The following is a 26117-nucleotide window of genomic DNA, read 5'->3' as shown; positions in this document are numbered from 1 at the left end:
CCTTCGGATTTTTATGACAAAAGTTTGAAATATAGACTTAATTTCTGTTAGGTACAATCTTTTTTGAGAAGTATATGCAACTCTAGCTACCCAAGATACCTGGACCTAGCCATCTTATGTGTAGTGAACTCACTGGACTTTAGAGACTTGCAGTAAAAGGGTGACTTTTTATTGAAAAAATGATCTAATTTAATCTTGAAGACACAGCTAATGAAATCCAAAACAAGTGGTCCTACTTTTCTCTGACTAAGAGTGTTCTCCTCACAACTGTTGGATGCTCTTTAAACATCAGTCCAGGAAACAAAAAACCTCAAACCTGCTTTTGCTGAATTTGTATTCTCTAGAGAAGTTAAGGGCAGATACTCTCATTGAAATTAACAACAGCGTAATATCTAGATGAAAGATAGTAGAACATCAGGCCCCAAACAATTGAGTACTATTCTAAGTTTATGTGGCAAACAGTTTATTTCAGTGGGCATATCCACCTGTTTAAAATAACTTGATGAATTGAATCCTGAATAAAATATAGTGGATTGAAAAGTATCCTGGAGAAAGGATGCTAAAAAAGTTAAACAACAGCAGAACAAGATAACTCATGAAATTTTGCATAGTCTTAAGCATAAGTATATAAGCCATGTGTCAGCTTTTCTGTAATGAGGCGTTACTTTTCCTGCCTTTATTTCTGAATCTCTAAAGTTTTGTTGTAATTACTTTTTCTAATTAATATAATTTCCTGTTGGTCATGGAGACAGCTGGGGCTGTATCTGTTTAGACCACCTATTGTGCCAGTTGTACTAAGTTTTCAGGATAACCATATGTCATATTTTTGTAAGTTTCATCCCAAAAATGCTATTTACTGTCAGTACTAATTACATGTGGCTTTACAGATTTCTAAAATTAAAATGTCAATTCTCTCATCTTTCAGGTTATAGGATTGCTAGATGTTTTTACACCTGCAACATCAATAGAAAATTTTAATGAAGTGTAAGTAAAATTTTAAAATCATTCTGACTAGTTAGTAAGTAATTACGTACCACTCTGGTTTTAAAAAGGAAGCTCGTACTTTTCTGATAGACTTGCAGCCACAGTTGGCTTTGTGTGAAGAACCCTAATAAATCTTTTTACAGCTTTTCCACTAAAGAGGAGGCAGAAGGGTGGGCCTCAGTTTTGTACTTTTTTGAATGATAATTAATAAGATTATAGGTATATGGTAAATTATTTGATGCCAGTAAACATGAAACTTTTTCAGTTCAGTTATATGTTAGCTGTAGATTACTTTTTCACAGCTAAATGGGATAGTTCAGGAATGCAAGAAAGTATTCTGTTGATTAACTGAGACAAGGTAAATTTAGGCTAGGTCCCTGACTAATCTAGGACTAAGTGTGTTTTGGTGTTACTCAAACATATTAATTATGCTGAGCTCCTCTTGGTTTACATTGTATATAAGCACTTCGGTAAACAATTTAGCAGAAGAAATAGTAATTAATATGTTTTTGTCTCCATGGAAATTAGGCCAAACCCCTTTGACTCTGGGGCAGAATTACACAAATGAGAAGTGGGTATGATAGATGCATACCTTTGTCCCAGCACTGTTTTTGGAAAAGAATCAATGTTTCTGCAAAATTTATCAAAGAATAAAACTTCATTGGGGGCGGGGAGGGAAGTTACACAAAACACTTGTGTTTCAGCCAATCCAGTGTTAATCTCCATCGTCAGATATTCCGGGGCGTTGCAGATAACTGTAGTTTCAGTGCCTCGTGCTCCCACTTTGATGTTGGGTGAGGTTTCCTATTTGTCTCAAAATATGATGTGATGCATTCTCCTCTCACTGAAGTGCTGTAGTGTGGCATGGAGAAGACAGAGATAAAAGCTTTTAATGTACTGTAAGGATTTTTCTTTTTTCATTATATTAAATCTCATAGCCGTGATTCCATTATTAAAGCTCATAGCTGATTTAAAGGGCATAAACTGTGTGTTAGTAGAAAATAGAAAAGGAACCTACATGGGAGTGTAGTTTTTAGATGTGCTGCTTTTAGAAGGATTTACAGTCTGCCATTCTTAAATGAAGTGTGTTTCTTTGTTTTCTCCTCTTTTATTTTCATAGGTATCTTGTGACAAATTTAATGGGTGCTGACCTGAATAACATTGTGAAGTGCCAGAAGTTAACGGATGACCATATACAGTTTCTCATCTATCAGTTACTTAGGGGTCTTAAGGTACTGGCTGAATGCAGGAGTTTTACAGTCAGCAACTAAAGTGTTGTAGTACTTAAACACCTTTTTTATGTCTTAAGAGTGTGCAGATAGCAGCAATCATTTCAGAAATTATCAGATCATTTTTCTAACCAGAAATAAACACCCAAGCCTGTCAGTGTTTACATGTGTAATACATGTGAATACTCTGCTTCAACATTAACTTCAGATCAGTGTTTAAGTTCTTAATGAAGGAGAATCAGTCGCTATATAGTGTCTCAAGGGAACATGTTCTGTAGCACACAGTGTGTGTTTTGGACAACTTGTCACGTGACAGTAGTGAAAAAGCTTCTGAAGAATGTGAAATTGATAAAGAACGATATGGCAAGTAACGCACATTTGTGCTTTGAAATACATGAGCCAATCTGAAAAACTACAGCCCTGATTTTTGTAAAGTATGTCACGTGGGTAAAGACATAACCAAGTTGGTTGGATACTTTGGGAAATGTCTGGAAGTAGAAGTTTATCCTAGCAATATGCAGTGTTGCACACAATGACCTAGGATTTACTCTGCCTGTAAAGTCACTGTTTTCTTTAACCACATCAGTTAAAATCTATACAATTGGTTAATACAGGCAATCGCTGTTGAAATTGTAGCAAAATTTTCTTCCAAAAGAATTAAAAGATGTATCACTTTGCTGATACTAAACATGTAAGTGTCTATAAACCGGAGAAGGTGTAGACAATGTTTCCCAGTACTAGGTGATAAGCATTTTCTCAAACCGATGTTGATTTTCCCAGGTATAAGCAAAAAGAAAAGAAAGGGTTCTTTTTTAACTTAACAGTAATTGGTATTTTAGACATGGAAAATAACTGTATGTTTGAAAACAAGCTGTGGTAAGTACTGGCTCTGAGATATACTTGTTACATGATTTTCAGCAGGTCACCTGGTGCTCGAGACAGTAATTCTTATTCATGCATGTGGGTTCTATCACTTTAAGTGCAGATTTTAGTGAATAAAAATTGCAGAATTGAGCCCTTAATTGCCTTGCCTCATTTGCTTAAGTTAATAGCTTAATTAGGAAGACAGATTCTGGAGTTAATTATCCAGCTTGTGGTTTTGAATATAAGGCTATGTTATGTCAGAGCTAAATAATAGTAAGAGTTGTGGTCTAAAGTGAATATTAATTTTAGAAATGCACTCAGGTGCTTTTCTGGCTCTGTTTTGAAGGGGAGGGGTTGATGGTGGCTCATCTCTTCTGGAATAGAAATTTTCGTGTCTCATTAGTCAAAGAGAATTTGATCGTATATAACTCTTCCTTTATATCTATGCTGGAGTCATTACAACGTGTATTTGCATATCTGAGCAAGATTTGTGCTTGCTGGTAGGTGTGTTCAGCAGTACGGAGCACAGGCTTTGCGCCCTGCAGAAGCTGTCTGAGCAGACAACCTGTTAGCGTGGAGCTGTATTATTTGGCAGGCTCCTGAGCTGGCTAGTAGAGGGCTGCTTGGCAGCACCGAGAGGAGCCCTTGTCTCAGCAGAGCAAGCAAGCAGTGGCTTGGTTTCCTCTTCATTGAGCTGCTCACAGCTGTTGTGAGGAGCACTCGGGGCTGGCCCTGCCCTTCTGATAAACTGTGCATAGGTCTGCAACAAGAAGAATGCTCCCATGTTTTCTTGAGTTTTCCCAGTTGATATACAGGTTGTGTGTGTAATCTCTGCTCCTAAAAAAAGAAGACAAATTCACCTCTAGAGAATTGAGGAGAAGGTTTTCAAGGTCTTATTGATCCTGGTCAGTAAGATCATTGATAAATTGGCTGTTAATCCTAACAAGTGAACGATAGGCAATTACAGAGCAAGCTTTTCTCAGTCTTTTGAGTTTTAATGTTTTATGTAAAATAGCAGAGACATTAAATAGCCAGTGAAACACTGCTTTGGGTCCCTGCTTTGAAAGTGGATCTAGAGGAATGCTGTGGCTTAGGTGGGTATGCTGGTCACTAAACTGTCCCAGGTGCAAGTATCTCTCACCCACATTGAGTGTCCGCAGTATGGGGAGGTGACTTACATCATCTAGGAGTCAACCATACTGTTCCCTAGGCCACTGACTTCACTAAGCCACTAGCTGATGAGCATGGACGTCCAGATAAGACAGGAACAATTTTCAAATTGGTAAGAAACTTTCAACAGAAGAATCACTGTGAGTGCTGTTTTTTATGACAGAATCTAGTCTATATGGTTACCTTTCTTGAAATATCCAGCCCTGGATAAGCCAAAACAAGCAGGTTTTGAAGTTCCTCATACCTCCACTCCGTTTGATTCTGCAAATGTAGTGTGGAGTAGGTCTTTTCTGTACATAAAACACTCAGTCTGAGAAGCGAAAAGATAAAACAGTGACTTATACCTTCCTTCACCTCTAACTTCAAATCTTACCTTTTTTTTTTCCCTTTTTGTTTCACAGTATATTCACTCAGCTGGAATCATTCACCGGGTGAGTTCATTCATTGCCATAACAAAAATGACTGGAGTGTGTTCCTCTGTGCATCAAATGTGTTATTAAGACATAGTTATAATATACTTTAAAAGGTTAAAATCGTACTTGATTAACTCTGTTCTGCTACAGGACCTGAAGCCCAGTAACCTAGCTGTAAATGAAGACTGTGAATTGAGGGTAGGTATCATGCTCTTGTAACAAAGAATGTTGTAAAAGCTCTCAAGATTACAGTTTTCTGACAAAACATTAGCTCCTATTTTTGTTTCCGATTCCATTAATTTCAACTGTTTGTTACCATTGCTCCCCTGGCATAAAAAACCCATTTCCTTGAACATGTGTTGTCTCCCAAATGTTAGTTTAGTATGAACACAAGTATCTTTGCAAAATGTTCATCCCTAGTTCCTCACAGATGGTACATAGGCTAATAATTTGTCCCATGAGTGAGTACTTAACTGAGTATATCTTGAAAGTTTGACCTATGATATGTATCTGCATCTGCCATATTTAGATTAAGCCTTGTAACTACAGAATATACAAGCTAAATCATGATATGAAGAAAGATACCAGTATTACCAGTTATGTTATCAGTTACAGGCAGTAAAAAAAAAAAAAAAAAAACCAAAAACCAACAAATCCCCTGTAGTCCACACTTCTCAAATGCTATTTTAATGCGCGTCTATATAAATACATATCTTTGTGTATCTGTGTGATACGGTATTACATAATAAGCATGAGACTCTGGAGAACGAAAAGATATCTTCAAGCTTTCTAAGCCTTTAAGCCTAAGAATGAGAAGTCTAGCATTTCTCCATGACAGCCAGAAACATCTTTCTCCCTATGACTGAGACTCTGATGTAATCACTTTATTCCAGCTGCGAGGGATTTAAGAAGAGATTCCGAATACTACAAGATCAGCAAAAAATCACAATAGTAAGAGCAGTGCAGTTAGGTTCTTGCACTAATCCGGATCTGTGGTGAGAAACTGTAGTTCATGTTTGGGTTAGTGACACTTGCAGATGCAGATGCTCAGCAAGTTTCATTATTATCCCTTTAATGTCTTAATGCATGTATGTTCAGCATCTGTGAAGTTTTATGGGTCATCTGGGTCTGATCTTGCACTCTGAAATGTGTGCTGTGTTTTTGTACTGTGAGTGAAAGAGACTTTTAATCTTTTCTCTATTATTATGGTAACTGTGCTCCTCCCTGCCTAGCATTCGTTACACTGCTCTTTGCTTTGTTTATATTTATAACTTCTTCCGATACAAATTATTTTCTAATAGAACAAACTAGTGGATATTTTCAGGTACAAACAAAAAGGAAATAGAGGCAAAGAGAAGGAAAGTGTCTGTGTGTACACATTTGATAGAAGGGATCAGCTATTAAAGAAATATATTGCCGACACCCTTATGAAAATAAGGGCATTAGTGTTGGAGTCTCAAGGCATTATTCATGATGTGTTTGGCTCCTGCTTTTATTTTGCTTATTTAAGAAATAAATTATGCTTTTAAAGTATATTAGAAGTAAAGATGTTAATATGTTATTTATATCTTAATATTTTTCTTTAGGCTTTTTATATCTGAGGAATTTTGGATCATACTCTTAAAATTTTCTTACTCCCAATGAAAAGGATTAGCCATCAGCTTAATAAGTAATCCTGGATCTCATCACAGGAGGTTGCCACTGATTTTAATTCACATTTCTATTTGAAGAGATGCTAACTAGTTCAGATAACTGACTTGACGAACAGCACTGAGGTTCAGACAGTACCCTTTCACAGCAGTCTCAGACTTAGGAACAACTTTTAGCTCCATAATTAATGGGACATAGACTAATGGCAAAATAGAAAGCAAAGAAATGAGCAGGAAAAATTCAATTGAAATCGCTTCCTGTCAGTATAAACTTAGCAAGGGAGGGCATATGGAGGGGAACATTTTGCCATCAAGTAACATGTATCTAAACAGAGCTCCTTTATTGTTTTGGTGGGGGAGTTCTACAGAAAACAGATGGTATGTGATTCAAATCTGCCTCATTATGCAGGATATATGTTTCTCTCCTAGTGGCATGAGAACAACACATGATTTGGGTAGATGCTACCCGTGTGCAGCTGTGGTTGGGTAGATGTGAGAGGGGAAACAACAGAAATAATGTAAATTTGTGATCAGCTCGTGTGGTCATTAAATGTTTAAATGGCCAGTGGCACTTGCCATTGGCGTTTTACACAAACATTGCCACTTGGTAATGCTTCACTGAATGTCAGCTGAAAATTGAACTTGAGGCAAAATGTAACATTTGCCCTAGAGGACGAAAGGCCAGGCACATCGCAGTGGAAGCATCTTTATGCAGACCCGTAGGCTGCAGGGATACAGAGCAGATGAGTTCATCCACAGAGTGTTGCTGTTTTACTTCACCAGTAGCAAGGGACTATGGATAAACTCAGAAATTAGTAATGGGGAAGATCAGTACCTATAACAAAAGAGAAAAGGTATTTTTAAAATTATTTTTTATTTTATTTTTATTCTGCAGATTTTAGACTTTGGTTTAGCTCGACAAACTGATGATGAAATGACTGGATATGTTGCAACAAGATGGTACAGAGCTCCAGAAATTATGTTAAACTGGATGCACTACAATCAAACAGGTAAACTGTGAAGACTTGCATTTTGCTACAGCTGGATATAGTGATAGTTTTAAATCAGGAGGCAACTCCATTTAAAGATCCCTTTGATTCATCGTACACATTTCTCTCTCTGTTTGTTGGCAGTTGACATCTGGTCGGTTGGATGCATCATGGCGGAGCTATTGAAAGGGAAGGCCCTATTTCCAGGAAATGATTGTATCCTTAACATAAAACATAAAATGCAGCCATAGAAATACTCTCTAATTCTTCCTTTCTTCTAATGACTCAAGCATTTCTATGGAAATGTTTTTGAGGTAACAAGTTCTAAAACAGTAAACAATCTTTGCTAATCTTTCAGTTCAGTGTCTATAACAGCTGAGTATAAGACCCACTGGTAGAACAAAAACAAAAAAAACAGTAACAGATGTTCCTAAACAGTAAGTTACATTTACTCTTTGTTGTGTATCTGTATTTAAATAATAACCTAGTTACAACGGAGCAGATTTCTCCCATGTGTGTATTTTACTGAAATAACATACATTAAACCCGAAGCTGAATAAAGGCAGTGTTTTTTGATCAGCTAATATGATTTTACAAAATAGAACTGCTTTTAGGCTGGAAGTTCCTAAAATGCAAACAAACTAACTTTTAAATAATAAGTGAATTAATAGGCATATTGTGTCCTGTTATAAAAACAGTCAGAAGTTCCAGAAATGCCACAGAAGCAACAAAACCCTCTCTTTTCTTAGTGCTGTGCTGCGGTCCCTGCTGGAGCATCAGGGATTTCCATTGCCGTTTCCTGTGCTGGCAAGAGAAAAAAAAAGAGCTGTTGCTGAGGAGAGCAGTAAAATAATAAAAGAAAACGGAAGAAAAAAACAGATAATGAGGAATGAGGAAAGAACTGCATCAGAGGAGGAAAGCTTTTAATATGAGAAGCAAAGGCACATTCTTCTGTACTAAATATTGACATTTCTCGCTACTTTGAAACCCCTCAAAAAGCAAACACTTCTGCTAAAACTAAGCTGTTGCCCAGTGCAAAACAACATGACATTAGAATTGCCTGCAAAACTGTTCAGAGAGCTGAGACCAAGTCTCCCCACTGACCTTTCTGTTGTGCTCAGCATCATTAGGCCCTATTGTAACCACAGGCATTGTCCAGATGTTCATTGTCTGGATGATGACTGTGCTTCAGACTGTTTGACTACATATGTGGTAGTTGGAAAAATCAATACATCTAGTTTTCAAGAAATAAGATACTTTTTTGCTGTTATAAAATATTGTCTACAATTATGTGATTACATCAATTTAAATAAATCTGTAAAATAACCTTGAGTCTCTAGGGAAAATGGAATATACTTTACAGGTCATATATGACAATGAAAAATGAACATTTTAAAGTTTTTAGTCTTGAGAGTAATATAAAACAGATTTTTAAAGGTACCAAATGAGAATTTTCCACTTGCCAGCCCTCAGGTTAGTAATCTAGCCCTATGTACTGTTATAGGCTGTTCTTCAAAAATCCTTCAGATCTCTGAAACGTAAATGTACTATTAAAATTATGCTAAAGAAGAATATGTTAAATTGGGAACTAGGACAGGGAAGCAATATTTTGCATGCATCTTTCTCACATACAGGCACACCTGACAGGACTCGCAGTACAGAGAATTTGATGCTCTAGGACTAGGCTTAAGCAGGTATGAATTGGTGTGCTTCCACGGACTACGATGGAATTGTCTTGCTGAATAGTTTTAAACATCTTAACTATCTGCATGAAAGCTCATTAATTGTTTAAACCCCGAAGGACCATGTGCTGTTTATTTCCCTGAAAATTATGCAGATATTGATCAATTAAAGAGAATAATGGAAGTTGTGGGCACACCCAGTTCTGAACTTCTGAAGAAGATATCATCAGAACATGTGAGTTCACAGCATCATTCTGTTAACTGACTTTCTATCGTTCTTTTCTCTAATTGGAATCACATGTCACTGGTTGTGTTACACAGATACTCTGATTTGGAAATGGGCAAACACGTTAAAGTGATCTCTCTTTTTTTGTTGCTCGAATGGCATGATTAAAAAAATACTCTTTTTAGAGGTATCCAAATGCCTTGACTGACAGTTGGATTAATTTTCTTACTTGTTCTCATGTACTCAGTTGTTGAAAAGAGTTTTGGAGTTGGTCCTGATCATGTTTTATTTTACTGCTATTCTTACAATAAAAAATTTAAAACTGATGGTCAGCTCAGGGCATTGTATTATTGTTATTAAATCTGATGTCTTTTTATGCTTTCTGTTGTTGTAAGGGATCTAAACAGAGATATCAGAATCAAATAATGTGTGTTCTGCATGAGTGCTCTTATTTAGATCCCTAATTTGAATTTCATATTTATTAATCTTTTTGAATGCTTGTGTGAGGTCCACTTTCATGATAATAACTATAGTTAACGGTGTGATTTTTAACTTTCCATATGATTTCTTTGAGATAGTAAGCCAGTAAATTAACGATTTCCACTTTGTTTCTCTGCTGAAGCTACACTTAAAGGGTTCACTTTAAGCAATAACCATGGATATATAGCTGAGGAAGGAGATGTAGTATTGATTAATAAAGGCAAGTGATGGGCACAGTGTAAAATTTCAGATAAACAACAGCACACGGATACCTCCTGAGCTGAAGCTGTTTTCTTAAGCCTTTTCTATATAGACCTCAGTCTAATACTAATGGCTGTTTTTTGCAGCTCATGTGTGTATATTGATGGGTTTTCTTTGAACTCAATACACTGGTGGGTTAAGTAAGGAGGAACAGTAGGAGAGCCAGAGCAACACTGTATTTCTGGAAGGTCCAAGCATCATGAAACCTTATCAGTGGAGGCCAAGGCACAGCCCCAGAGTTTGTGAATACCCAGCACTTGGGAATGAGTGGGGTGGGAGGAGGGTCTGTCCTTGTGCCAGGGGTTGGATCAACCACCAAATCTCAGACTGTGCTTTCCTAAGCGTAGGTCCTTGTATAGCCTTTATGTGTTAAGATCCTATGGCTTTTGCAATAACACGTTCAGAGCAGCGTATACAAATGTGTGGTTTGCCCACAACTGGTCAGTTTGTGGGCTTTTTGAGTATGAGATTAAGCACCTTAAATACTTACTTGAGACAGTATCTGCTTTTGTCTGTAATTTCTTGTGTTTCAGACCATACCTGGAATCCTGAGCTACAGGAATCCTGAAACTGTTTTACTGGGGCTAATTGTACCTTTAGAGAGTATGGAGAACACAAAAGCCAAGTTAATGCATGGGAGTGCTGCTAGGTCACCTCTGGGCTGCTGCTGCCTGGTTAGAGGAGCAATGCCAAAGGAGATGCATACCTTGCTTGGAGGTACTTGCCTCTTGCAAGGGAGTGTCTATTCCATTCCTTTGTTCTAGTTCTTCTTTGTAGTTTGGCCTTATTGTTTAGATATTTCTTAATGCAGCTTGCAGTCCTGGACAATTTTTTCCATTCCTCTAACAGCAAGGTCAGAGGTTTTCTGAAATGCTAAGCCTATTTTCAGTTAGAGGATTAAAGAATTGTAAACTAAAAGATCAACCTGATGGGATGGTTCAGAACAAGCTACTGAGCTAATTTGTCAGTCTTTCTTGTTAATATAGGTTTAAACCATGATTGCATTTCATTATTTTTAGAATATTTTAAATGTCTGTTTTCTATTGATTGGAGTTCTGTGATGAATATATAAGCAGAGGGGAGAGGCTGGTATACTGGAACAGGTCTGTGTTCTGGACAAGGTTGGGAGATAATTTTGACCATATCTTGTTCAGTCATGGTTATATTAAGAATAGTGATGTTCATTGATCTCCATACAGAAACAAATAATCCACAAATCCACAGATGTTTGTTGTAAGATAAATTTACCTTTTGTTTCTACCCTAGTCTGTAGCTTCCATGTAAGAATGTGTGACAGACAGCTCTCTTTTGCTCTGCTGTTCTCACTTATGTATAAACTAATGCCCTGGAAGATTTAACTCCGACAGGAGCTGCACACCCTGACCTTCTAGCAAGTGTTTGCTGCCTTTATGGACTTTAGGGACATAAAATAGGTGGAATGAAACCTGTGTTTGACTAGTCTTTAAACATTGTTCTCTGCATGACTGGCTACAGCTGCAAAGAAAAACCTCATCCTCTTAGAAAGCCTTGTTGTCGGCCCCCATAATAAAAAGGGAAAATGCTAATATAGTTTTAACAGGTTGGGGACATAATGCATGAAAGCTTGCTTCCTTTAGTAAGAATGAAATGTTTCACTAGTGGTAGGCTAGAGTCAAGTTAAAATATGCTTACATCTTATAAAAAGCAGAAAATATAGATAGCTGTGCCTCATTAAATTAGAACACAGTTTGAAGAGAGACTGCGATGTCATGATTTAAAATATCTTTATATCTGTTCATTGTGGCTGCAGAAATTAAGATGATGGCAGAAAGAAATGTGCAGGGAACAGGATCTGTTTCCCAAGTGTGGTTATAGGATTGCACAGATGCTATGTCAGAGTATTTTATAGTCATTTCATGATGTACTGAGTTGGTCAGTCCTGAAGATAGTTCCATAGTTCTCAATCCGATATCTCACTTGAAGTCCTAGAGCTGCTCAGTGTGAACAACTTTTCTTTGAAGGTCTTCAGTAGGCCATGATGCTTAGCGTCCTGCAGATATTCATCTAACAGGATTGCTAAGTGTGCAGGGAGATGTCCCTGTAACACAAACATGTTTTTAAATGATTAAGGATTGTCCAAAGATAATCCAAAGCTGGATTTGCTACAGATTTGGGGGTGGCCTTTTCCCTCTTCTTTAACTGTTCCATTTTAGAACTCCCTGTTCTGTCTGATCCCAGCCTTTAGGACCAGCATTCAACCTCTTCTCTTGCCGATAAACTTTTACTGACCTACCTCAGCCCAGAAATTTGTAGCTCATGTAATGTCAGGCTCCATGCTGACACTATGGGTCCAATGCAAGGGCAGCCCTTTCCCAGCTGAGTTTGGATGAGCCTTTCACAGGCACAGTGACGAGGCAAGCTATAAATTCTGTTAAACATCTGAAGATCTGCACCCTGGCAGTATGAGGATTTGTTCTTTAGTTAGTGAAGCTACTGTTTGACAGAGGAGAGAGAGGAGGGAAGGATGCAGAGTGGATTATACCACTTCGCTGAGGGTAACTGAAAGATTATTTAGGTTGCAAGTGCTGGCTGCATGTTACACACATGCATTCCCCGGGGATATACTGCAGTGAACCAGTAAGCATAGGTGAAGAAGTGAGTGCTAAGACATAACCCTTAGAGGAAAATATACCTGTTTAAAACTCTCTTGTTTATTGTGGAGTGACTGTTTAAAATGAAGTCATACATAATCATTTTATGTAAAGAAGGTTTCCCATGTATGAGAAATATAACAAGTATTACATCTGGTTTTTTAGAATGGATATGTTTACTGTTGGGCAAAATTTAACCTCTGTGCATGTGGTATGTATATTGATTTATTCCTAGGCAAGAAAATACATTGAATCTCTTCCACATATGCCTCAACAGGATTTGAAAGCAGTATTTCGTGGTGCCAATCCATTAGGTAAGAAAGTCAGGCTGATATAGTTTAAACCTTTCACTGACATAGGAACTGAAACCTTCCTTTGCTATATGATCCCATATAATAATGATCAGACCAGTGAGAAAAGCATTGCTTAACCTTTCATCCTGAGACTGTTTTCCCTTCATGAAGCTTGTGTCTTTTCTTTCTAGAGGAGATTACAGGAACCTCCTAGAGGAAAATGGTCTGTGGATGAAAAGCAAAAGCCAGCTATATATAGCGGGAATAAATAAAAATGTCACAGGGTCTAGACTAGAGACATCGCTTCTGGCTCAGGAAGGCCATAAGCTGTAAAATGCTGGCAAGCAGAATAATATCCCAGGAAGTATAGCTCTTGAAAGACCCTTTTGAGTACTGTTTTCTATGAATGTATTAGCCATTGTTGGACACAGGATACTGGGCTAGACAGACCTTTGGTCTGATTCTGCACAGTTATTTTATGTCTAACCAATTCATTCTGCCTGTGCAAAAGAGATGTTTATGTGAACCATTTCTTATGACATGGCAAAGGAGATGTTTGAGTCACTGGAGTCATCTTACTACAGTGCCTGGTTGGTTCCGTCAAGTGCACATTAAAACATTGTATATAGGGAAATATTATGAGTTAAAATGTTTTGAATTCATTATTTGTTTTAAAAGACAATTTTATCTTTACAAATACAAGTAGCTGTGAATGCCTTCTCACATAAAATGGGGTTAAGCACATGATGCACCACACAGGATATTTAACTTTTAAGCACACAGAGATCTTCTCAGAATTGAAGGCCTTAGATGTCCGAAGAGGTGAATCAGATATCAAATAGACTACAGTGAACCTTTGTGCATACCACAAGCAAACCAGAAGTTTCCTTCAGCTCTGAAAATTATATTCACAGTATAAAATCTTCACAACTTCTTTGTTATATTGCCTAAATTTTGTGGGTTTGGCAATAACGTTAACAGTGTTTAAGGTGAGTGAGAATAGATCGTGTGTTAACAGTTGCCTTCTCTTTTACTTCTACATGGTCTCTTCTGGCTTTGAACCGCACTTATCTTTTTCCTTTAGCTGTAGATCTTCTTGAGAAGATGCTTATATTAGACAGTGATAAAAGAATTACTGCCTCAGAAGCACTTGCACATCCATACTTTGTACAGTATCACGATCCGGATGATGAACCTGAGGCCGAGCTGTACGATGAGTCAATAGAGAATAAGGAGCGAACCATAGAGGAATGGAAAGGTAACAGAATTGCGCACAGTAGTTAATACATGCAGCAGAACAAAACCTTACTTAGGTAACAGTTTTCCTCTGTTTCTAAGCAGAGCAATTTGAAATCTTAAGCCTCAGGGAAACAAGATAAGTCCATGTGTGTTCTTGTGGGAGTGGAGATGTGCAAAGAGTTGTGTTTTCTCTCTGGATTTTGCTCCCTTCCCCCATTCTATCATCTCTTCACTAGATTGCCTGTAGCAGGTTTAATCTTAGCAAAAAGCTGATGCTAGTTACCAAGTAACCACACATTCTGCCTTGCTCTTAGTTTTTTAGGTCAGATCCTCAGCTGAAGTAACTGCCATAGGACAAATGACACCATTTGGGATTCTGGTGTGGCTTTCTTCAAAACCAGAAAGTAATATTTTCCTCATAGATGTGTATTTTGTTACTCATTCTTTAGATAGCCAAGTGATTGGGATTAATAGATAAACCATGCTATTGATCCTGTTTGAGACTAGAGTTGATGATTTTCATTTGGAGTGGCTCCCAAAACTCATTCTTGAGAAATACGGCAACAACCTTTTTTTATTAGTTAATTCCATGCTTGCAACATTATCATATTGCACTACATTGTCACATGGCTAAACATTTAGGTTGCAAGTATACTGAAAAGTACAGTCCAATTTCATCATTGACTAGTAAGGACATATTATGCTAAAAATTTCTTACTAGATATTTTAAATTGAGAGTAATTTTCTAGAAAGCTAATTGTTCCTGTTTATCAATGAAGTCTTTTCCTTGGCTTAAGATGAAATATGTATTATATAAGATAAATGTTCTTCTGTTTCTATTTGTATATTCTATAACTTTTACTCCAGAAAGGTTTGATAAAAGTATATTAGCATAGTGGGTAGGTTTATGATGAAAAGTACTGACCTCCCATGTCTTACTCATGCCCTTGTATTTGTGCCATGGTTTATCCTGGTCATTGCAGGGTTGACAAGCAGACTGACTACAGCAATACATCTTAAAGAGAGATAGGAGCAGGGTCATGTGTCTTTCTACAATAAAGCAACCTCCTGGAGCCCTGAAAAGGGTTTTCTAGAAGCCTACTACATCCTTACAAACAAGGAGGATTGACTGGTATTGCTTACTCCTTATACATGTTTTCCTCTGCAAAACCTGGCAGCATAAAGCACCACCCATACATCTTGTTTATTGAGAGGCATGTTCCATTTGCTGCTGTACTTAGCAGTGGGTGATTTTTTCTGCTACTTTTTCAGAGTCTTTAATGGAAAAGTTTAACAATTTCTGAGTCGTGAAGCTGATTTCTGTTTGTGATGAAATTCTGTTGAAATTATTTCAGGAACAATCTTAGTGTAACACTTTCTGAACTGAAATGAGGATGTGGACGTGAATTCTCTAGGAAGGACAGTATCATATTTTTCTACATCACTGTCCTTGCTGGAACTACAGGTCAAATTTCTTCTTCATAGTGGGGAAGAAAAAGGCCTGAGACAAAAATCTCAAAGCTGACACAGGACATGCAGCTATTCCTCCTGGCCATATTTTTGTCTTGGGGAATAAACTTCTTATTTTCAAGTACAGTATATGCCACATTCAAGTAAGATGACATGGAAGGTGACCATTTGCATAAAATGTTTGTATTGTTGGTGAAATATTGAACCAGTTTCTCAATATGTCAATGGTGTATTTCCCCTTTTTCTGTTCAAGTTAAAAATCAGTGGCACTTGATCCCCAGAGGACTGAGCACCAAAGTAAAATGAGATTTCAGACACTTTGTCTTACACGTTACACACTTAAGAGTTTTTGGCCTCTTTTGCACACTGCTGAGGCTTGCAGCCCAAGGACATAGACTTCTTTCTGACATGTTTAATCAGTTAGAAAATATTTCAAAATTTTAGAGGCCAGGAGTATGCTATTCAGAGTTGAATGCTATGCACTCTCTCTTTAGCTGTTGCTGCAGTTGCACATATCTTAGTGTAACATCTGTACTCTCTGCTGAGTAGATGGCACAAGAACTGGGTTAGGATCTTCATAAACATCCAATGCACAGCCAAAAGGAATAGTTTCTAATATGGTTCAAGGTGTGTCCGCTTTGTGAGGATGCTGGCTTCCTCTGAGGTCAGTCAGGACTGCTCTGGCCTGGCTGCCTGTGACTGGATGCTACTTTAATAGCTGCAAGTCGATCACTGAAAGAGTCACCTAAGGAATCCTTCCTCCTCAGTGGTTCTGAACCCAGAATTTCTTTCAGAGAAATCTTTTGCTGAAGCTGGCCTGCTGGTCACCGTACACCATGCTACAGCATAACACAACCAGAGCAAAAGCAAGATTCAGCCTGAAGATTTTTACATACTTGTTAGAGAAGTGCAAAGTCCACTTGCATGTGTAGCAGCTGTCTCAGACAGATCTATTTAATAAACAAGCTAATAGGCACTAGTTTTATATGATTTAAACATCACTGTTTGGAAAACAGAACATCAAGTAATGCATTGTTAGCCATATATTTATGTGTGGACAGGATTTGGTCCTTAAAATACAATCTCTAACCTGAGAAAATACATAGGAGGTAGCCACTGATGACATACTCCATTACTGTGCAAGGCACAAAACAGGACATGACTGTCAGCATGAAAAGAGAAAAGGCTATTCCTAAAGCAGGGTAAAATAGCAGGGAATCCATGTTTCTATCTAAGCGCTTCTTGATGAAAATAGAACTGTTACATGCTTCCAAGACAAAAGAAAATTTTTTTCAGAGGACTTTAGAATTAAGTTCCTTAAAATTAAATATTAAAAAAAACACAAAACCTGTCTCCCAAGGCATTGTCATGGAATTCCAAGTGATTTATGTTGAAAGCAATTGCCTGAGGGATGATAAAGAACATTCTTCACAGTTAAAAGTGTACATTTTCAAACCTGTTTGGGTGCTTTTAAAGATTCCATTTTCCATTACATTTTGTCTTTTATTACATCATTTTGGCAGGTCATCTGACAGCATAATTGATGTTTCCATTTCAGGGCCTGTGTGTTTTAGTAATTAGTTGAAGGGGACAGCCATGTTGTACAATAACAGTATTTGTGAGTGTAGTTTGTAATCTGAGGTTAACAGAGGGATTCCTAGTGAATTTAGTCTATTTTTGGACTGGGACTCCAAAAAGACTGGAAATATAAACTGCAAGTCACGTGCGTCCATAGAACTGTTTTGTCTGGAATATTTTTCTTTTGAAGAGAATATCACCTAATTCTTCTCTCTCCCTTATGCCCTCTCTACAGAACTTACCTATGGAGAAGTGAATAGTTTCAAGCCCCCTGACTTAAAAATGGATAGCCTGGAAATAGAACAGTGAATACAGGCAGTTCTGTCTTGCCTAGCTGCACTATGAAGACTGTTAAAATATAACCATACAATTTAACCTGTGGTCAGACATAGATTTTACTATCCAAAGATGTTGGAGAAGATGTGGAAAAGCAGATGCATTATACAGAGGACAGATGGTGTCTGTTTTAGGTGGGGGTTTTTTGCTTTGTAATATGAATGTATTTCCAACTCACAAAGGGTGATAAAGAACTGCTTCATTCTGACAAAATTATGCACTGAGTTCTGTCAAGCTGTGTGTTCTGCATGTTTCATTTATCAGTTGTATTGCCAAAATAAAGGTGACTTTTAAAATTAATTTTAAAATTGTACATTTAAGGCATGAATGTATACAAACATAAACATGGGAGTCCACACAAGCAATCCATTTTTTTTTTCTGGCATTTTATCTTGGCATTTTTATATTATTTATAGTTAGTGCCTTTATCAAGAGAGGGCGTGGTAGTGAGATAGATGGAATATGCATATGTAGTTATATCTGTGGTGGTCTTACAAATTTACTGAATGTGTCTCAAGCGATCCTCACACCAGTTGAAAGTCAGTAAAAATAAATCTGTCTCCTGTTGCCATTCAAGTGTCTGTTCTCATTATTTTCCCCATGTATATTTTTTAATCTGCACAATACCCATTTGTGGGACAATTTTACTTCCCGACAGTACTCCTAACCATGCCACCAGTGGAGTGCTGGTGAATTTACCTGAGTTTACAGGAACGTGCCCTCAAGGCACTGTGGCAGATCTCTGTAGTCTCCTGCAAGCTTCAGCAAAGGCTGTCACAGATGGCGGTGCACGAGTACACAGTTCAGTTCACAGCTTTGAATTCAATATTCCTCGTGGTCTTATTTTCCTTCACATAATCCTTGGGAAAATAATCTAATCGTTGCCATTGGAAGACAAGATAAAACAAGAAGATTTAAGAATTTGTTTGTGAAAAACAAAATATCCATCTCATCAGAGTTTCTTTTTAAGCAACATTTTAAAGGCTTTCCAGCTCTGAAAAGTTGGAAAATTAAAGAATAAATTGCAGGATATACTGGATACCAAAATGTCTTAAAGAATTGAATTGATTTCATTTCCCCATTGGAAGCATAATACTGAAACAGGAATATCCTTTGGCATGAGGCCTCTTGTGGTGTACTGGCTGTGTCTTTATACATACTTCTGTTTCATGGTTGTTCAGTGTTGTTCATTTTTGTGTCTCGTTCTTGCTCTGTCAGTCTCATTTTGGAGGTGGCTTTTTATATTAGGTTTTCTGCAACTTTTGTTATTAACATTAGTTGTACAGCTGTTACATGAGGTAATTAATTCTACTGCATTTATTTACCTTCCTCTGTATCTTTTCTATGTAAAAAGAAAAGCTTTTTCCTAATAAACAGATTTTTTAAAAATTAAGTCCAAGAACTTTGATTTTTCAGAGATACTTGATACTGTATTTTTTGTCTTCTTTGAAAAACAGAAATAAGCATTCCATCTAGAAAATGTGCTCCTAAGCAGCTGATAATGTTGGCCAGTTATCTGATACTTGCATCTGGTGGAATACAGCCATTTGTATTCAACCTTCTATGAGGTCTATTAGTCTGAAAGCAAATGCCTGCATGGATTTCTTGCAAGTCCTCAGACTTGTTATCTGGCTGTCATTACTCTGGCTTCCTTCGAAGCTGGATGTGGCCTGTAATGCTCGTGCAGCGACTGTCTGAATTTCATACTGAATAAAATAGGTGAAAGGGTTGTAAATCCTTAAAAGATTTGTCTGACTACATAATGAAAATAACCACTCAGTCATGGCTTAATTTTTTTTTTTCATTTGTTTGTTTACCCATTAACAGAAAAAAAAAAAAAAAAAACTCAGTGTTTTATTTTCTCTGAAATCTGCTAATGAGCTCGTTAGCCTGCTCTGCAGCTCTATTCCAGCTGGAAGGGCAAGGATGAAATAAAGACATTTCATGAGAATTCCTGCATCCAACGATAATTAATTTAGTGTGGGATTTGTCCCATTGTTTGTTTAATCTGGTTTCCTGGCTATGAGGGTGGCCATTGCCACATGTTTGAAAGGACGTGTAATACTCTGTGGCAGACAAAGAGCAGACGGTTTGCCTTTGCTGTAGCTCTGCTACTTGAGGTAGAAAGAAAGTCTTGTATCACTTCCAAAATTTGTTCTTCTGGCAACCCTGAATCTTCTTTAACTGGATAGTTACAATATCAAACAAAAAATGTATCCTTTTACATTCAAAGATGTAATATTTTCCAGGAGATAAATTATATAGGAAGAATACGGTCATAGCCATATTTAAACTAATCAAAGGTGACAGTAATGGGTAACAAAAGCTCAGCTATTTTTAATGAAATACCATCAAAACCCATCAATTATCTCATTTTAATGTCAAGAAAAACCATAGGGAGAGAGACATCCTTTCCCTAGATTTACAAAATGGTGATTTCTTAGACCTCAAAAGCCACTAATTAAAAGTATTTTTCTAGAGCAGGTAACTGGCTCCCTTGTGGTAATCCAACGTGGGACTGCAATGTGGTAAGTTTATCAGTTTACAACAGCAGGACAGGGTAATTGGAAAGCCGGTACCCCACTGGGACGGAAAGGTGGAAGACTTAGTGCTAACAGTGCTTATCGTTTGAGCACAGATGGAAAAAAAACATTTGTCAACCCACACAAACAGGCGAATGGGGGTAAACATCTAGGAGTGAGGGCTTTGTCAGGCTCAGTTAACCTGTAGGACAGATCACTTCAAAATAAATTTTAAAGAGTAAATAAATATTAAATTAAGGATTTTATTTTAGAAAAATTTATTTGCTAAAAATGTCTTTAATGAAGGTATTGTTTATATGTCTCAAATTTTATTTGCAAAACTTGTAGTGGAACCTGCTTAAACTGGGCCTTTAATCTCCTGACACCACTCTTACTCTCATTATTACAATCGTGCTTTTGCGGGTCCTCTACACATTGCATGTACATTTAAGGAAAGTGCCATGGCTTTTAGCCCACACTAAATTAGGGTGCTCCTCATCCCTGACCACCTGCGAAGCACAGGAGGGATGCTCAGAGCAGCACAGCTGGGCGATGCTAGCAGAGGAGGCTGCTCAGGCTCCCACCACGGGAGGACACAACTCTCCAAGGGCTTTCTCTGGTTAATTACTGTCATTGTTAATGATTTACTTCTAATCTGTATTTACCTAATTTCAGCTTTCAGTCACAAGATCTTGTTATCCCTCCACCTACTGAATTGAAATCACTTCTAGTATTTATTATCTCACTCTAATCAGTGTTACCCCAAGTCTAGTAATTTTATCATCACTGGAAGCAAAAGGTCTTACAAAAGGAAAAAGAAGTCTTTTGCATACATCTCAATCTTTTGACATGCATAAGTATACACTACACTTCTTTTAAAATCTGCATCTTTATTTTTTAAGCTCCCTACCTCAGCAGCACTGAAGCCCAGCAGTAGGAAATTGATATGCCACAGCCAAAGTGGAAATCAAGACAAGACTAAAGAAATCTCTAATTTACAATGTGTTAATGGAAAGAAAAACCAGGGATGGTTTAGAGGAAAAGCCCAGCATTAGAGGGTACCATGTGCCATAATACACAGAATTCCCTCCTGCCAGAAAATACGAAGTGGCTACACAAACATGAAACAGCACAGTTACTATTAACTTTGAGAATTTATAGGTGGAAAAATAATTGGAAATTTGTTAAGCAACACTGATATGTAAAAAAATATATCATGCACCAGTAAGTCGAGAGCCATTAATTAGACAGCATTGTTGAAGAATTCCCATTGGTGCTCTTAGTGTGTTTTTGATGTGGTGCAAAAGGTGAAAGCAAGAGGGAAGGAGGGTCAGTGCACTGCAGAATCCAACACGGCAAGCTCACCCTAGGGACAGGAGGGGGACAGCCCTTTCTAGGACAAAATGCTGTCAGCAAAAGCACCTTTGACAGAGATGGGGAACAGTCAATACAAAAGCCACTTCCTTCCTTCCTTCCCGTCATGTGTACTCCTGGATCCTAACAAGAAAACAGACCTCTACCTTCCTGACTCTCAGGACCTGGTCAAAGATGAATCTGTTCAGAAAGCACCATATTCAGCTACAGGCACAAATTAATTCAGCATCCTTTGCTGCATCTGTAAATTGCTGACCTGGCCCCAGAACCCCTAACAGATGAGCAGTGGTAAAGATTTAGCTCCTGCTAAAAGAGAATTGCACTGCAAATTGGCTAAATTATGTCCTTTGGTAGCAGCAGAAAGGAATTCAGCCTTGGCAAGATCAGCCTCCTTAGGAAGGAATTAATACAACACCTCTGCTTTAAAAGCAGCTGCTTGTTTCTCTTACATGTGAATCATGCTGCTAGTGTTTATAGAGGTAGCACAAGTCTCTAAAGCTGGTCCTTAGAAAATCAGCATGCTTGCACAAGTGAGAGTACCAAGTGTCATTAATTTATGAGTCTAGGCAAAAAGTGTAAGGGTTTTAAAGGGACTAGTACAAAGAGACTCAGAAAGCTGCATTAGTCTAGCTGCCACTGACCTTCTTTCTGCTGTAAGATAAAATATTGAACCCTTAGACTAAAAGGGTCTAAGTTTTCACTACAAGGAGGGAATATATTATGTGTTTCCTGTGCGAACACTGATCTTCCAACCAGCCTGACACTTAATCCATTAGACCATAAATTTCTACATAATGAGTGAAACTGCTCAATTAGGCTTCAATCTTGCATGCATACAAATGCTTCATTTGGCACTCACATAGTCCCCCAGATTCAGTTATTGTCACAGATGAAGATGTGTACCATATATGCACAGAGGCTTTAGCTAGTCCTTTTAGGTTCCAATTTGATCACAAGTAATACCAAACACAGTAGAAATATTGAACCACTGTGGCAGCCCTGAGACAAATATACATTAAATCTGCAATAACTGGCAGCCTCCACTGAGCCATGCTTTGCTCCTTATAGAATAATATCCTGTAGATTAGCACTAAGATATTGTGTTCCTATTTCATACTCATTTTATAACAGAGCCCAAAGGCTCAAATCAAGAATAAACCCTAGTTAATGTTACATTCTGTGCAATGACAGCAAACCCACTCCTGTCCTGTCCAGCTCTTGTTAGGCTGAGATGGAAACACAACAAATGAATGCAACATTAAGGAGCATGGGAAAGACAGGGTAAGAGGACCACCAGGTTTTTTGGTGATTTAAATGGGTGATGTGCACAACTCTGTAGTGACAAATAAGTAAAGCTATCAATTAGTGATATCAGTTAACTCTCTTTCCATATGATTTTTGCACTGAAGTTAGTAAACTCTCCAACACAAGAGTGTTTTTTCCTCTGTGCACAATAGCATCTCAGGCTGCGTCAGTCTGTGATAGTTTAAAAACTAAACTCCTACATTTCTTCATAGGAATGAGTATGCAGAGGATCTTTAGGCAGGTTCTGAGGAGAAAGAATTAGGAGAGTGGTAAAAGCAGTTGGTTTATACATAGCTGTCTGCTAACCCCTGCACCCAGCCTCACCTCCTCTGCTCCTCTCCAGCAAGCTGGGATAACGGGGTAGTAAACAGTTACTTAGGAAGTTCTCACTTGATCTCTTGAACAAATGAAACACTTGGTTTAAAAACTAAAAAAAAAAAAAAAATTTAAAAAAGCACTTAGGTGGTGCATATTTATTCCTTTCTGCTGATGGCCGAGTACCCTGGCAGCAGGGTGAGGCTCCCAGGGGTGCTCCATGTCACAGATCCAGAACCAAAGCACCCTGCTCAGGGGTCAGAGAGGCAAAACCAGAAAAGTTGCAGAATAGTTGGCAGCAGCTCCACTGGGGAAGGGTGGGGACACAATAGCATAGGAATGTTTTCAGATTAAAACTGAGATTTTTTTTTTAATTATTATTTATGCTTTATTTCTTGTTGTAATAAATAAAATGGATTTACTTCCTCCACGGCAACATATCTAAGTAAACAAGAACAGAGTACTTCTTGAAGGTGGGGATATAGAAAGCTGGTTTAAAAAGTAATATTCTAAGAATCAGCTTTTGACAATTCAGTAAGATTTTATGTTCATTGACATTTAAGGTATATTTTACAGAACTAAATTATTCATATGTGAATTACTGTATAAGAATAAAATGACCATGTGGAAGACATCTTATAGACATAAACAGACAGAAAGGTGGGAAGATGCTTGATTTTTCCAAGGGCCTTGTATAATCTGCTTTCCTCTAGTTGAATCCACATTGACAATGCCTGGACTGGGGGTCCAAGGTCCCAGTCCCTCTCCCTGCTCACAGGGAGGCATCTCCTTCACCCAGGGCCCCACAGCCAGCCCACAGTTCAGCTCCTGACAAACTAAGCTGTGCCATTTTACCACTGCTAATTGACAGTTTGTGGTGAGCAGCATTGCCTTCTCTCACCAGACTCCATACACACAGAATTTCTCAGGAGCACATGGTTAGCTTTCTCACTGCTCTCTTGCAGAGCTCCTGCTCCAGCATCGAAGCCTCATGTCCAGGCTTGAGTGTAAATTGAGATCTCAATCCCTGGAGGGATAGAAAAACTACTGTACGCATCCCATTCACCTCATAGGCTTTGCAGCTGATGGCAACCTTCCCAACACATTAAAAATTGTCTCCTTACAAAAAAACAAAGGTATCAAAATGTATGTTTCTTCCTGGTAACAACCTTGCCAAGCTTCCCTTTATGGGATGAGCAATAGAAAAGTGGTATTTTTGCATCATTAATGCATTTATTATCTTTGATTCATGATGTCTGAAGAAGGTCCCTTTTTGTTCTATAAACCTACAAAAAACATATGCCAAAAGCAGAAACATCACATAGTATTCCTTTTTAAATTTACCCTGTCAAGCACACACTGCCTGGGATAAGGTATGGTCGTAGTATCCTATTAGTCTCATTGCAGCAGATTGTCTTTGGGAAAACACATAGCTGTGCATCCAGCCGAGCCTGGCTGGATTCTGAGGCTCGTGCATTTTGTGACGTTGCTGTAAGATCTAGCAGCTGTGGATGGACCCAAGTTTCTTGTCTCACTGCTTTCATAGACACTTTTAATGTTTTTATTAGACAAAGCTTCCATTGCTACAAGTGCTCATTTCCTAGTCTTTTCAATAAGTTTATCAGTTCATCTGCTATACGTGTGACCTGACGGGGAAAGGTGGTCTTGTATTTGACGTATGTTGCTACCTCATCCATCTATAGCAAAGTATTCCTAGAAACTTACATGAAGGAAAAACATGGGAAAACCAGCATTGTCCAACTATGTCAATGAGTTTAAAAGAGCTTACAAAAGACATTTGTAATATTCTCAGATTCTGCACAAGAGTGACATTGTCTTGGTGCTGGGTCAATACTTTCATCTACTGTATCAAAATCATCTGCTTTATGCCTTGCTAAAAAGCAAGCAATAAGAAGGGATCATTTTGCCACAATGGGCCAGAGGAAAAGTAGGTGAGGTATCAAAAGCAGAACCAATCCTTACTGTATTAGAAACATATATATTTGTAATTAAAAGTAATTTAACTAATGGACTGTCTCAAAACTGAGAAGAAGCTGCTCTGTCCTTCACCTTGCCCACACATTTCACGCCAGCCACCATCTGAGTGGCAAACACAGCATAAAAGTGATGTCAGAAATTTAAAAAAAAAAAGAAAAGAAAAAGAAAAAAAGCTTCTGGGACAGTGGAAGTAGATTTTAAAAGCAAATGTGTATGATCAATCTAACACTTGACAGGAGCCTCACATTACCTGACAAATGTCAGAAGGTTGCTTTCCATTCTTACCAAGTGGATCGGGTCACTGGTGGGACCCAACCTATTGGGGGGAAGAATGTTTTCCTCCTGTACCTGACACCTCAACATGGGGAGAAGGGAGGGCTGAAGGGCACTTCTACATTCAGTAGTCAGGCATGAAAAGGTCTGGGCCTATGGCAGCTACCAGAAAGGCAGCAGGAAGAATGAAACTTGGCCAGATTGCCCCTTTCGAGCTAAACCACAAACTGAACTCTAGTGACAGCAAGTCTGAAGTATCTAATCTCAGCAGCATTGCTCAGGGGTGAACTCAGACAAAACAAAGGCTTTACCAGACCCCGAAGGACAACAAGTTTAATTACATTCACACAGAGAACATGTAAAACATTTTTTAAAGCAGGTCTTTGCCTTACACGTGCCAGTCCAGGCCTATTTACTGGAGAGGTATCAAGAAGGTCGCTTTCTCCCTGCTCCAGCACTGCGACTGGGGGTCAAGCTGCAGATGGAACCGTTTCATACCGCACCAGCCACGTTTTCGCTCTCAGCAACTGAATCGGGGGTGTGCTCGTTTCTACTTAACTAAATGAAATGTTGTTGACACTCGGGGTCTCACCCCGGGATGAACCGGGAAGCCCTCAGCTGCACACCTTCGCGCAAAGGCCATTTGGCAGCTCGCTTACCTGCTCCCGGCTCTCACCAAACTCAATTCCGTAACGCTTCCATGTAGGAGCTGGTTGCACCTCACCAGCTCCAAAACACAACCGCAAAACGAGACCCAAGCCAAGTGCCACGCCGTGCCGTGCCCACGCACGAAGAGGGCCGGGGTGGGTTCGCTCCCAGACCCACGACCCGGACTCC

The 26117-nt window shown here is 38.4% G+C and overlaps 1 protein-coding gene across 1 annotated transcript; it reads left to right on the top strand.

Moving 5' to 3' along the window:
- The first annotated feature begins 804 nt into the window (after positions 1–804).
- On the top strand, positions 805–17874 carry LOC104472245 (mitogen-activated protein kinase 11-like). The gene is made up of 11 exons (XM_010087831.1): positions 805–828; positions 926–984; positions 2105–2216; positions 4649–4678; positions 4811–4858; positions 7205–7319; positions 7443–7514; positions 9136–9215; positions 12813–12891; positions 13955–14128; positions 17393–17874. Exons 3-11 carry the CDS (start codon positions 2124–2126, stop codon positions 17464–17466), a joined length of 765 nt encoding a protein of 254 aa, XP_010086133.1. The 5' UTR covers positions 805–828; positions 926–984; positions 2105–2123; the 3' UTR covers positions 17467–17874.
- The last annotated feature ends 8243 nt before the right edge of the window (positions 17875–26117 follow it).

This window comes from Pterocles gutturalis, unplaced genomic scaffold (genome assembly GCF_000699245.1).
Source record: "Pterocles gutturalis isolate BGI_N339 unplaced genomic scaffold, ASM69924v1 scaffold33886, whole genome shotgun sequence".
NCBI lineage: Eukaryota > Metazoa > Chordata > Aves > Pterocliformes > Pteroclidae > Pterocles > Pterocles gutturalis.
The sequence above is the reverse complement of the archived record's forward strand: the minus strand, read 5'-3'. Positions and strand labels throughout refer to the sequence as shown.